The sequence below is a fragment of the Aptenodytes patagonicus genome, chromosome 9 (genome assembly GCF_965638725.1).
Source record: "Aptenodytes patagonicus chromosome 9, bAptPat1.pri.cur, whole genome shotgun sequence".
Taxonomy (NCBI): Eukaryota; Metazoa; Chordata; class Aves; order Sphenisciformes; family Spheniscidae; genus Aptenodytes; species Aptenodytes patagonicus.
The window spans coordinates 11,786,134-11,798,383 of NC_134957.1; the positions used below are offsets into that span (position 1 = coordinate 11,786,134).

The 12,250-nt window shown below is 42.1% G+C and overlaps 1 protein-coding gene across 2 annotated transcripts in view; it reads left to right on the forward strand.

Annotated features, from left to right (window-relative positions):
• The window catches only part of LAS1L (LAS1 like ribosome biogenesis factor), a 39,284-nt gene that overhangs the window by 11,619 nt on the left and 15,415 nt on the right, over positions 1-12,250 (forward strand). For both annotated transcript variants that reach the window (XM_076347135.1, XM_076347134.1), the window contains exons 8-12: positions 4,383-4,468; positions 5,435-5,650; positions 6,859-6,994; positions 7,587-7,966; positions 10,511-10,652. In XM_076347135.1, the coding sequence (XP_076203250.1) occupies positions 4,383-4,468; positions 5,435-5,650; positions 6,859-6,994; positions 7,587-7,966; positions 10,511-10,652 (960 nt within the window). The remainder of the gene's footprint in view (positions 1-4,382; positions 4,469-5,434; positions 5,651-6,858; positions 6,995-7,586; positions 7,967-10,510; positions 10,653-12,250) is intronic.

Sequence of the window (12,250 nt, forward strand, 5' to 3'; positions counted from 1 at the left end):
TTGTTATTGCAATGTGTAGGCTTGTGTCCTTATATGTTGGTAAGCCAAATGGAAGGGTTAGACTTTTCCTGTCTTTCAAAAAGACCCACTTGTGGAAATACTTAGGATAGCTGTCGATTATAAATGAAACATTTAATTCCTGCACAGTGTGTTGGGAATTTCACTGCTTTGCAGCCGTTTCTTTAGAAGGTAAAGTGGCAGTAGGGTAGAGTTGTTCATGCGTCCTCACTTCTTCAGGTGTATGTGATAGCATGGATTACAGGGCACCAGTGAATTGGTGTGCTTAGGAGATGCTGCTTCCAAAATTAAAGCAGTTTAAAAAAGTTTGTCATCTATCTGGGAAAGTCCTAGAACTAGGTGGCACATCTCAGGAGCCTGATTTCATTTCCAGCTTTCGCTGTCAGTTTTCTGAGAGCTTTGTTTGGAATTCCAGCCCAGTAACTTAGGTAAGGGTATGAAACTCAGATGGTAGGTGTGGCCTAAAGAAACTTCAAAGGTGGGGCAAGAATCTGTGAAAAACAGCATCACCGGATCCTTTGTTCCAACAAAAAAGTCTGATGGTATAGTATCTCTAGGGTATCTGTCATTTCTTAAGTAATCAAATCTGGCAGTAATGCTTTCATAAGAACTTTGTCTTCACTGCATTGTGCTACATTGAATAAGGCTTTTTTGATGGTTCCCTTAAGCACAGGCTTCAAATAAGACAAAGAATACAGAGAGGAGGAAGCTGGTTTGTACGACTATAAAAATGTAATTTTTTCTGTCTTGTGGGTTTTGTTTCTGTTAGCTGTTTCATGGTTTCCTGAGTGACTCCTAATGATCAGGCAAGTTCATTAAAATAGCTGCCCTGATATGCGGGGAAATCCCCCACTTGCAACAGCCAAGGATGGGGGACTGTTTCACAACTCACAGCTTGCAAAACTAGCAAAGAGCCAAAGCCTTCAGTAGTGGTGCTACTGCAGAGAGATTTTGCAATTGCATTTAACTGCCTTGTGTGTGTTCACTGTTCAGAGAGAAGTTTTGGCAAGAATGTTTTTATTTTTATATATATATGTGTGCGTGTGTGTATAGAATCATAGAATCATTTAGGTTGGAAAAGGCCTTTAAGATCATCAAGTCCCAACCGTTAACCTAGCACTGCCAAGTCCACCATTAAACCATGTCCCTAAGCACCACATCTACACGTCTTTTAAATACCTCCAGGGATGGTGACTCAACCACTTCCCTGGGCAGCCTGTTCCAATGCTTGACAACACTTCTAGTGAAGAAATTTTTCCTAATATCCAATCTAAACCTCCCCTGGTGCAACTTGAGGCCATTTCCTCTTGTCCTAGCGCTTGTTACTTGGGAGAAGAGACCGACACCCACCTCGCTACAACCTCCTTTCAGGTAGTTGTAGAGCAATAAGGTCTCCCCTGAGCCTCCTTTTCTCCAGGCTAAACAACCCCAGTTCCCCCAGCCGCTCCTCATAAGACTTGTGCTCTAGACTCTTCACCAGCTTCTTTGCCCTTCTGTGGATGCGCTCCAGCACCTCAATATCTTTCTTACAGTGAGGGGCCCAAAACTGAACACAGTATTCAAGGTGCGGCCTCACCAGTGCCAAGCACAGGGGGATGGTCACTTCCCTACTCTGCTGGCCACACTATTTCTGATACAGGCCAGGATACCATTGGCCTTCTTGGCCACCTGGGCACACTGCTGGCTCATATTCAACTGGCTGTCGACCAGCACCCCCAGGTCCTTTTCTGACAAGCAGCTTTCCAGCCACTCTTCCCCAAGCCTGTAGCATTGCATGGGGTTGTTGTGGCCGAAGTGCAGGACCCGGCACTTGGCCTTGTTGAACCTCATACAGTTGGCCTCGGCCCATCAATCCAGCCTGTCCAGGTCCCTCTGCAGAGCCTTCCTACCCTTGAGCAGATCAACACTCCCACCCAACTTGGTGTTGTCTGCAAACTGACTGAGGGTGCACTCGATCCCCTCGTCCAGATCATTGATAAAGATACTGAACAGAACTAGCCCCAGTACTGAGCCACGCGGAACACCACTTGTGACTGTCCACCAGCTGGATTTAACTCCATTCCCCACAACTCTTCGGGCCTGGCCATCCAGCCAGTTTTTTTATCCAGTGAAGAGTATGCCCATCCAAGCCATGAGCAGCCAGTTTCTCTAGGAGAATGCTGTGGGAAACAGTGTCAGAGGCTTTATTAAAGTCTAGGTAGACAACATCCACAGCCTTTCCCTCATCCACTAAGCAGGTCACCTTGTCATAGAAGGAAATTAGGTTAGTCAAGCAGGACCTGCCTTTCATAAACCCATGCTGACTGGGCCTGATCGCCTGGTTGTACTGTACATGTCGTGTGGTGGTGCTCAGGGCGGTCTGCTCTATAACCTTCCCCAGCACCGAAGTCAGACTGACAGGCCTGTAGTTCCCCAGATCCTCCTTCTGGTGCTTCTTGTGGATGGGTGTCACATTTGCTAACTTCCAGTCAGCTGGGACATCCCCGGTTAGCCAGGACTGCTGATAAAGGATTGAAAGTGGCTTGGTGAGCACTTCTGCCAGCCCCCTCAGTACCCTTGGGTGTATCCCATCCAGTACTTTCCTTCTCAGCTGAAGACAGGGTTGTTCCTGCAGTCTCCTATGTATTTCTGAAGATGCTTAATTTAAGGACTCAGCTTCTTGCTTTCATTTAAGAGAAAATTTTTCTTTTAATTATTCACTCAACGGAAAATAGACCACGCGGGAGGGAGAAAGGCTGGCATCGAATGCATTGACAAGGTTGTGACTTCATTAGGTTTGGAAACTTGGATTATGGACTCAGGGATAACAGGGTTTATGAGTTTTCTTGAATATGTCAAGTGACCTATGAAAGTGCTTTTTTAATTTAGAATGCCTATGTAATTCTGAGTAAAGCCTTTCATTTCCCCTATTGACATACCCTGTAATTTGGATTGTGCAGAGGGCAGAAGATTCCTTTAGACCTAAAGCAAAATGAGCTAACTGCAAGGGATCCTCTGCTGTCTGCTTCAGAGAACTGACCCAGTGGTCCTTTCTTAGTCAGATGTTATTCTGCTTAAATGGTTCTCTACTGAAGCTGCCATCTGCATGGATATATCCTTAATAGTTGGTGATCATCAGTCATTGCATGCAGGAATAATGGTAATTATGCTGGAACAGTTTCCAGAGAACAGAAGGATTGAAACTGGATTTTGTTTTTAGAAACATTGCATTCTACCACTTGCCTTCTGATCTCCTACCGCATCATCTACTTATGACAAAGTGGTCTAGTGTTTGTGTGTGTTGTTTCTGCACTCTGAGATCTTCAGCTGCTGTTTGTATTTATAAAAATCCTGTATTGGATCTAAGTCACGCCTGGATGTTTAGATTCGGAAGTCACCCCTATTGTAGAAGACAAATTTTCTCATCCATTCTATACCAAAATATGCCGTGTTTGACATGGATACTACCATTCCAAATCCAATGAGTCTGATAGCAAAAGCAGTTGTTTCTGTGGAATTTATTCAGTGTTTGAAAATGGACGCCTTGATTTTTATTCTGAGAAGTGTTTATTTTAGTGCTGTATCTTTTCACGGATAGAGATGCTCATGGATAGAACTGTGAACAGAAGAACTCAAGAGAATCCCATGGCTGGATATTGGGGTAGTTGTGGGAATTTTACTCCTGTCCCTTTTGCTGTATTTTACTTTCAAGTGTCAGTTCAGCCTACCCATGTGGGTCCCCTCAGTCTTCCACTTGCATTAAGCCAGCCTAATAGGAGATGAAGTGGTCCTTGAGCTGGACCATTCAGTGCTCTCAGACTAACTGAAGTTCGCAGGATAGCTATAAGAGCAGGAGACATCCAAAAAAGAGCTGTAGGTGCTGTAGGGAAGAGCAGTTGTGACCCTACTGCAACTTATCTGCCAAACAACTGTGTGAACTGCACCTTAAGGTGTGCCTTGCCAGCAAGTCAACAGGGTTGGCTTTTCCCCTGAAATTTAACCTAGCTCTGTGGGTCAGAGGTCCTCAAATCTTGGCTGGCCTGCTGGCAGAAGACTTGGATCGTACTGCAGACCATAAGTATTTCAGTATGATAAATGTTCCTGTGCTTTTGAAATACCAAGATATTTGCCTCTGCAACTCGAGCAGAAATATTTCCTTCAGGGTTCTGGTTCTGTTCCAGTTTGCACAACTGCACATTCCCTCCAAGTCTAGTGGGATATATCCAGCCCAAAACTGGCATATGATTTTAGAGCCGTACAATAAGCTACATCACCTCCTCATAGATCCAGGTATTTGGCTCTCAAACTTGTTTCAGAACTGGCGCAAGTGGTGTTTTGATATGTAAAGAGTAAGTGGCATTAATAAGACTCTCTGATTGCTCTAGGGAGACAGTGGCTGAAGCTCTTCTCAGTGATGGCTTTCTCATCCCAAAGATGGATTGTCTGAAAATGCTAAATATCAAGTATGAAGGTTAGTGTTTTGGGCACAACATAAATAAAAAGTGTATAGCTAGTGTTATGTCCAAGTCTGTTCTTTTTTTCTCATTATACTGAAATCCGTAGTTCTCTGCATATTTTTCATGTATCTGGTCCTTAAACATCTTTTGACCTGTTCTCCAGACCCCTTTATGACCATTCTTAGCTATTGCTTTTGCGTAAATCTCTTACCATGGAAGGATAGCTCTTCAGCACTGAATGCTGCCTGGCCAAAACATCTTTCGAAGCTTACATCTCTGCCCTTACCTGCAATAGTTACTGATTTTATGAACTCCCACTAGTTTCTTTTCTACATTGAAGATTTGGAGCAAATCTAAAAGGGTTTTCTTGAGCCTCATTCACCAGTTGCATCTTAGTTCCATGCTGCTGCCCATACACGTGGAGTTGCATGGATTTTCTGCAAGAGAATTAGGTACCTAGAGGCAATGAAAATTAATAATTTGTCTATTCCCCTGGGACCTCTTGGAAACATCAGCCAAAGAACGTTCCAAGAAAGATCCTCAAATTTCTGTGACTATATTACAGTAGTAAAAATTTAGGAGCTTTTTGATTCTATATTGCTTTGCTCAATGTGCCTTCTCTTTGCAGTGTATTTTTAGACAGAATAGCTCTTCATTATGTGTGAAATAAGCTGAAACTGGAAAGGGATTAGCAAAACAGGTAGATTTTCCTGTGGTTTACCATGTGATTAGATCAGGCGTTGTATTTTTTGCTTTCATTGAGCTGTTGTGTTAATTATCAATTTGCTGCTTATTTTACTTCCCTAGCATAAGAAAATAATAGTTCCAGGTTCAGTGAGGATCCCAGGAAATACCCTGGAACCAGCGATCTCAGAACAAACTACTGTAGTTTGGAACAAGTGTCACACCCATGGTTCACAAAAAATTACAAAACAGTGATTTTTGGCTTCTCTTTTTTTTTTTTTGTCTTCTTACGGCAGCAAATAAAGAGGTATGGCAGTTCAAAATTCCTCAGACGTTTTACTGCTTTTGGCAGCCTTTGCTGGCAGGCCTCCTTTCCCGAAGTTTTACACAGATCCTAATAGAGAAAATGTTTATGGAGTTAAAGGAATGTTCTGACTCTTCAGAACTCCGGCCTCAGTTCTTGATCAGCTGGATTTCTGAGATGCTGACTGGCATTGCCAAAGTAAACGCTGGTGAGTATGTCTGGAATTTCTCTGTGTAAAATATACAAGTCTCTTCTGTACTACCGCGAAAACTGGGAGAGTGGTGTGACCTTGAGATGGAAAGTGCAATAACCTAATTACTACATTTTGTCATGTGAACGTAGAGCTTTTATTGTTGCATTTCTTACACTTTTCAACCTGCAGCTTGTGTATGTCACGCATTTCTTAGCAAAAAGTTGAAATTGTTACTGACAGCTTCGCTGCAGCCTCCTCAAGATAGGAAAAGCCAATCTCTCCCATGAAAGATCAGGCCCTTAAATGCTATTTTTTCCAGATATTAGTATTTGTAGGAAATAACAGTAGCAGATAACAAATAAAGATGTTATATGCAACGTGTTATGAGTTCCCTGTTCCTAGTTCTTTCCTCACTTAACAGAAGCCTGCCTTTACAAGATACTTATATAGTCTTGCTGTCCTTTTTTAATCCTATCGCAGGATTTTCATGCCTTCTAAACTTACACAAAAGTAATAAAGTAATATTTTGTTTTCTGTTCCTGACTCCTTAGAACTGTTTAAATTGGCAAACTGTATGTTTCATTCTGAAGACAGGGGCACAGAAGAGCTTTAATTATTCAAAGCGTGTCACAGGAATTCTGTTAACAGGACTTTTATACTACGATATAGTGTATCCCTGAGAAGGTTTCAGCTGGTTAATTTTGCCACCTCTTTTGTCCTCTCCCGGTCTGGCTCAGTCTGCACCAAGATTTTGCCAGTATCATGCCGGTCACGGGTTCACGTTTGATGCTTTCAGCCAGCGCTGAGCATATCTATTATGCACCAAGATCCCTGAATGGTAGTAGTTCCCAGCTGTTAAGTCTACTCATTGCAGTGCTATCTGGAATGATCTCGGGTCCCAGAAGCAGTATACTGCATTTATTTGGGACAATACTGTACAAAAACATCTTGTGGCTTGCCTGTCTGGGATAGCATGCACAGAACCAGCTTGGGAATGCCTGCACCTCACTGTGGTCACGTCTTGTGGAGCTAACCTAGCTGTCAGTGCATTGGCAAGTCCCTCGTAACAACCTTGATGTATTTGGTCAGTACATCTGGTCTTGGACTTGGATTGGAATGCCAGCTTATTTGAGGATGAGTGTTCCAGTAAAAATGCAAAGGAATGAAGGGCATATTTTTAATGAGTTTTGAGCACCTTGTTGTTTTCATTATCTTCTTTAAAGGGAAGAAAAGACAACACTGTAACAAACAGGTGTCCGTGAAGGAGCTGTTCCTCCATAAAGTTCCTTTGCAGTGGATAAGACTGACTGATAATTGCTTGGAAGCTCCCTGCTGGGCAACCCCACATCTTCTTCAGCTGTAAGTTTGATCCTGTGACCTAGAAAAGGGACAGCAAACACTGCTCTGTAACAGCTTTGGCCAGCTCCCTTCTGATACGCTGAGTTGTAGCTGCGTTCCCCTCCTTTGCATCTAGTAGAAATTGTGGCAGGTGCATATAAAGCCCTGCTTGTTGCTGCTTATCTCCCCATTGATTCTACAAAGAGAAGAAGGAACAGGAGAATTTAAAAGGATTGCACCTTCAAAATGAAAGCGGAGATTATCTGGGGAGGTATTAAAGAAGCAGCCTGGTCAGAAGAAAAGTGACTTGGTAGCAGAGATGTGACTGCTTATACAGGTGATACTAATTTAGCACAGGTGGTAACTTTTTCACATGAAAACAGCAAAGCAGGAATTCAGTTAGAAGTATCACAAGTCCTTAATTTCAATCACAAAGAGGGAGTATTCCAGCATCCACCCACCAGGGAATAATCAGATTTGCCTGTTAGAGGAGATATATGAGTGAGCTGTCCTGGAGGAAACTCACACTTAAAAGGCTGCTCAGCTTGATAAACCTTTATCTGGAATCTTTTTTGCTTTTAAGGATTTTACATTGCCCTTTTCCTTTCTCTAGGATCCTCACAATCATGAGACCTCGCTTGCCACGTTCTTCGCGGAAGAACCTTCTCTATCTCGCTTCCGTTTATACAGAAGGAGGTGGCCCTTTGTCCAGTCCAGGCCTCTCTTCAGACTGCAGTGAACAGCCAATTTACACTATAGAGAGCTTACAGTGGAGGGCCAGGCAAGAAAATCAGGTTAAAAATCAAGGGCAGACTGTAGAGAAACAAGAAGATGTGCTGGAGAGAGATGATGGTGTAGAGGAGGTGGAGGAGGAGGAAGAAGAGATGGTAACTGAAACAAATCCTTTGGAAGGACTTGCTCATTCTGGTAACATGGTGGCTATTGCTGAGAAAAGGGCAGCACTGCAAGGGTCCGCCTGGCAGATCACTGCAGGTAAAAAATGACTTTGTAAGACTTAGACAATCTTTGTCACTGGCAAATGTTAATTGAAATCCAAAGGCATCTCAGCCCTCTGGGCCTGGCCAGAATTGAAGTGTGCTTCAAAATCATCTAAATGCCAAATCACTGAAAACCGTTTTTTTCCTAGTCTTCTGTTTATGTGCAGGAGTCATCTCTCTCAAACTCTTAAAATACTGTGAGTGCTTTGTCTGGGAGCATGTTGTTACTGCCTCGTTAATTTTTTTATCAGGCTTTTTCAAACTGTTTAAAATTTCAATGTATCCAATTGATGGGGCAGCATATATGCCAGCTGTGAATGGCAAAGAAAATATGGATGTTTCTTGGACTTCCGTTTGTCAGACTTGGGGGTATTTGAAAGCACAGTTTGGCTGTGCTGGAAAGCACCAGTCATATGCTCACAAGTTCCATGCTCCAGGAAAGTTGCTGTTACGACATGGTGGCAAGCAAAAAAGAAAGGAGCAAGGCAAGATTTAAGAGTGAATAAACAGTATATCTAGTGTTTTGTTAGCTTTATTATGGTAGCTGTACTTGTTGGGGTGGAGGGTTCTGTAGCTAAGAAGATGTTTGGATGAGTGATTTATGGAGGGACTTGAAGACAGGAGGAGGAGGTTGGTGGAGAGGAGTTGGAGGCAAAGTGATATTTAAAGGAAGAAGAAGAAAAGCAGCCATTAGAAGACAATGAACTCTTGTACCCTACTCACAGGGAAATTTTCCCAAGTCAAAAAAAAAAAAACCCAACCAGATCTGCCTAGGCAGCTTGGCCTAGTTATGCTGACATGAACAGCTTGTTAGAGCTGGATGTTTTGAGAACAGAAGCAAAATTGTCCTCTGCTTCAGTGACTTTGGTTCAGATCAAGCAAAGCTTTCACTGAAGGAACGCACATTGTGTCCTGAACCACCTGATTTTTGTGAAGATTCTGTTTATGTAGTTGTTTGTGAGTAAACTTAATTTCTGTTCGAATAACATCTGTGTAGTTACCATCCTTAAACAATTTGAAACTATAGCCAGTAGGTATGTACAAACCCATGACAATTTGTGGTATATCAACTATTTACTAGGTTGTTCCCCAAAGAGAGGGCTTAGCCTGTTAAATATATATAATGGTAATTTGCCTTACAGCTGCGTTGGATGTTACCAAATGCTATTTCTGCCCCTTTTTTAGCTGTAAAATTATAACACTTAGAAAGCACTATCCTGTGTTAAGATTTTTTGTTCTATTAGATGGCCAAGAACAGTATAAAAGGAAAAACAAATAAATCTGCTGGTTCTTTAGGGGAATGCTTGGTTTTTTGAGCAGATATCAGGTACGCAAAACAAATCAGTTTCAGGCAAAGAGAAGGAAATGGTCAAGTTGTACATGATTAGCAGGGGTCTCAAATAGTCTGTGTAATTATTGCTGGCTCTCTGGAGTGGAGTGCCTTATCTTCTGAAGGCTTCTGTCTGCCGGTCTTCACTGAGCTCCTAGTAAGCGTTCCAGAAATAAGTGTTCTGGTATCAAGAAAGCACATAGGCTTAAGAAATCTTATTGTCAAAACAATGACACGTAATAATTTGTATCTTTCATTTAGTTAGATGTGAAATAAGAATAAAACTTAAAGGGGGATTTCCCTATTGGGAACTGCCTTTGAAATTTTGGCACCACAATATAAAGGAATGGACTCACTGATGTTATCAGTTGTGATGGATGGTTTCCCATTGTGCAGTTTCTGGCCCCCACTGGAAGCCAAATTTAACAAATGTGAAGTCTTGGAGAGGAAACAGCAATAGGTAGTTGTAAAAACAAATAGGAGAATTTCCAAGACATTGTCATATTCTTTTTCTTGAATAAGAAAATCTCATCCCAGCCCACCTGTCTGTCCAGAACTGCTTTATTGGTTATTTAGGCTTCCCCAGCCTTATACTCTTTGAGTTTTGTGGCTTCAGTTCTTCTTTAGTCACTGTTGCACTGTTGCTGTGCAGCTGCTAATGTCAGCGAGTCATTAAGAAGCTGATGCTTAGTCTCACTGGAGGAACGAGCTACAGGATGGATGCAAAGGTGCTGTTTTGTATCTTCGTATGTGTACAAATGGCTCTTTCCATTTACAGAAGTATGCAGAGTAATTTTTTAAAATTAATGTATGTAAGTCAACGTGTATGTTTCAAACAAAAATATGCTTAAAACAGGGAGGTAAATATGAAGGGTTGCTCTAGAATACTGTGGGGTTTCTTTTAATGGACATTGTCTCACAGTGGTTTGGACGAGCTGCACTGTGTAGACTGCGTGATGTTACACGGCTCCAGATGTGTCCCTGTTGTATCATGTACTACAGTGACTTTCTTTGGAAGAGATAGTAAGGTTAGAAATAAAATTAGTTAAAACTGTAGTTCAGACTTATTTTTGCTGAGTACCCGAGATTGTTCATTTTTGCTGAATGGCTGAGTTGCGTGAGACAGTATTTGTGGACTTTGGGGGATCTCGTTTTTTGAAAATTTCTCTGGTGAGCTCAGACTTGTGTTTATGTTTTGTTTTTACCCAGATGAAGTACGATGGAAAGACTTTCCTCTTGGGAAACTCCCAGGTCAGACAGATGACCCTGATGGTCTCATGTTGGATAATTACTCCATGATGTCCCTGCTTGATCAGCCAGTGAGAGATGAGTGGAAGTCTCCCAGTACAAAGTGAGTAATGGTGTGGGCAGGACTTTGCCACTGAACCATGAAATGCATTTGTCTCTCTGTGCCTTGTACTATATGATATGAAAAATTAAGGATGAGATTTTCTTGTTCTGTTTGACTAAATAGTTTGACCCAAATATCTACTACTATCTCTAATATCTCCTAACTGTGCTTCTCATGGATTTTTCAAGTAATGTGTGTGTTTGGAAGGACCTTTGCAGCGCTGGTCTGCTCTTCAGACTGTGCTGACAACTTTTGGTGTTGTCTGATGCTGTTAGTAAGATACAGTCTGCTGATCCCTTAGAGCTACTAGTCTGGAAGTACAGAATTTTTAAAACAAGCTAATGAGAGCTGGTGCGGAATCTGCCTGGTGATACACTGGGATGAATAACTTTAATGAGAAGAACTGTGGCCTTGCAATTAAAGCGTTCGGTACTAGAAGCCTTGGAAGTCATTTAGCCTCCCTCAGTGTCAGTTTTCCCAGACTAGCTAGCTAATCTTGTGTAGGAAGGAGGAGTCATTCTAAAATGCACAGTGGTTTGCTGAAGCACTTTGAGGTGCGTTAGTGGGAAAGCCTGAAGATGAGGAGAGAAGGTAGCCACAGGAAGTGGTTGACTGCAGATTACTTTTGTAACACCTGAGGAAGGAATTGGCTGTACGTAACTGGGGTGGTGAATATGCTGAGAGTTTCACATCAGTGAATGCAAATGTGTCTCTTTTCTGTATGCTTGAAATGGAGACTATAGTACGCTTCCTGAGTAAGGTCTATGTCACTGCAGTCCCAGTTATTCATTCTATGGTTAACCCAGCATGAGACAAACTCTCTTCTCCTCCCCCTCCCCCCACTGCAACAGGAAACTCTTCCTGCTTGCTTGTACTGCATTAGTCTGACAGTAGGCTTGCATTGTTGATCGACACAGTCAACAGAAGTTACTGCTACCTGTATTGCTGTGATAACCCACCAGTATCATAGGAAGTTACTTCATGAAGCCCTAACAGTCATCCTTTGAAGCTGAATGAATATGCTCAACATTTACCTCTCTGCATTTGTCTCCTTCATCTTTTCCTGCCATCAGGACTGAGAGCTGCTATTTGTAATTGCTGTTGTTCTCACTCCCTTCTGGGAATGTACTTTTGTTTTTCACTTCTTGGGTCTTTTGCACTATCTAAAAGTTAAATGCAGTGGCATAATTGGCAATCAGAAATGTGATTTCCATGGTGTTCTTTGAGGAAGCCAGCTTATAATCTTACCATCTTTACTCCTCCTGCTGTTTCTAAAAGAAACCATTGCAAGGATTATGAGATACTGCTGTTTAGTAGTTTGGAAGTTATTAGCACAGCCTCAGCAGGCTTGAAAACTCAGTTTCTATTAACTGGGCCTCTGATCCTCAGGCACAGTATGTTGGCATTGCCCAGTGACCTTTTCAGAGCTGCAGCTAGTAATTTAAGCTGCAGATCTGACCTCAGTAAAGAAACACAGGTTGTCATGGAAATAATGGGAGCATTCTATAAAGCTTTAGTTAGATCACCTCTGTTACTAAATGAAGTTTATCCAGTTAAACCCTCCCATTGAAGACATTTGAATAGGGTCATTGTTTCAC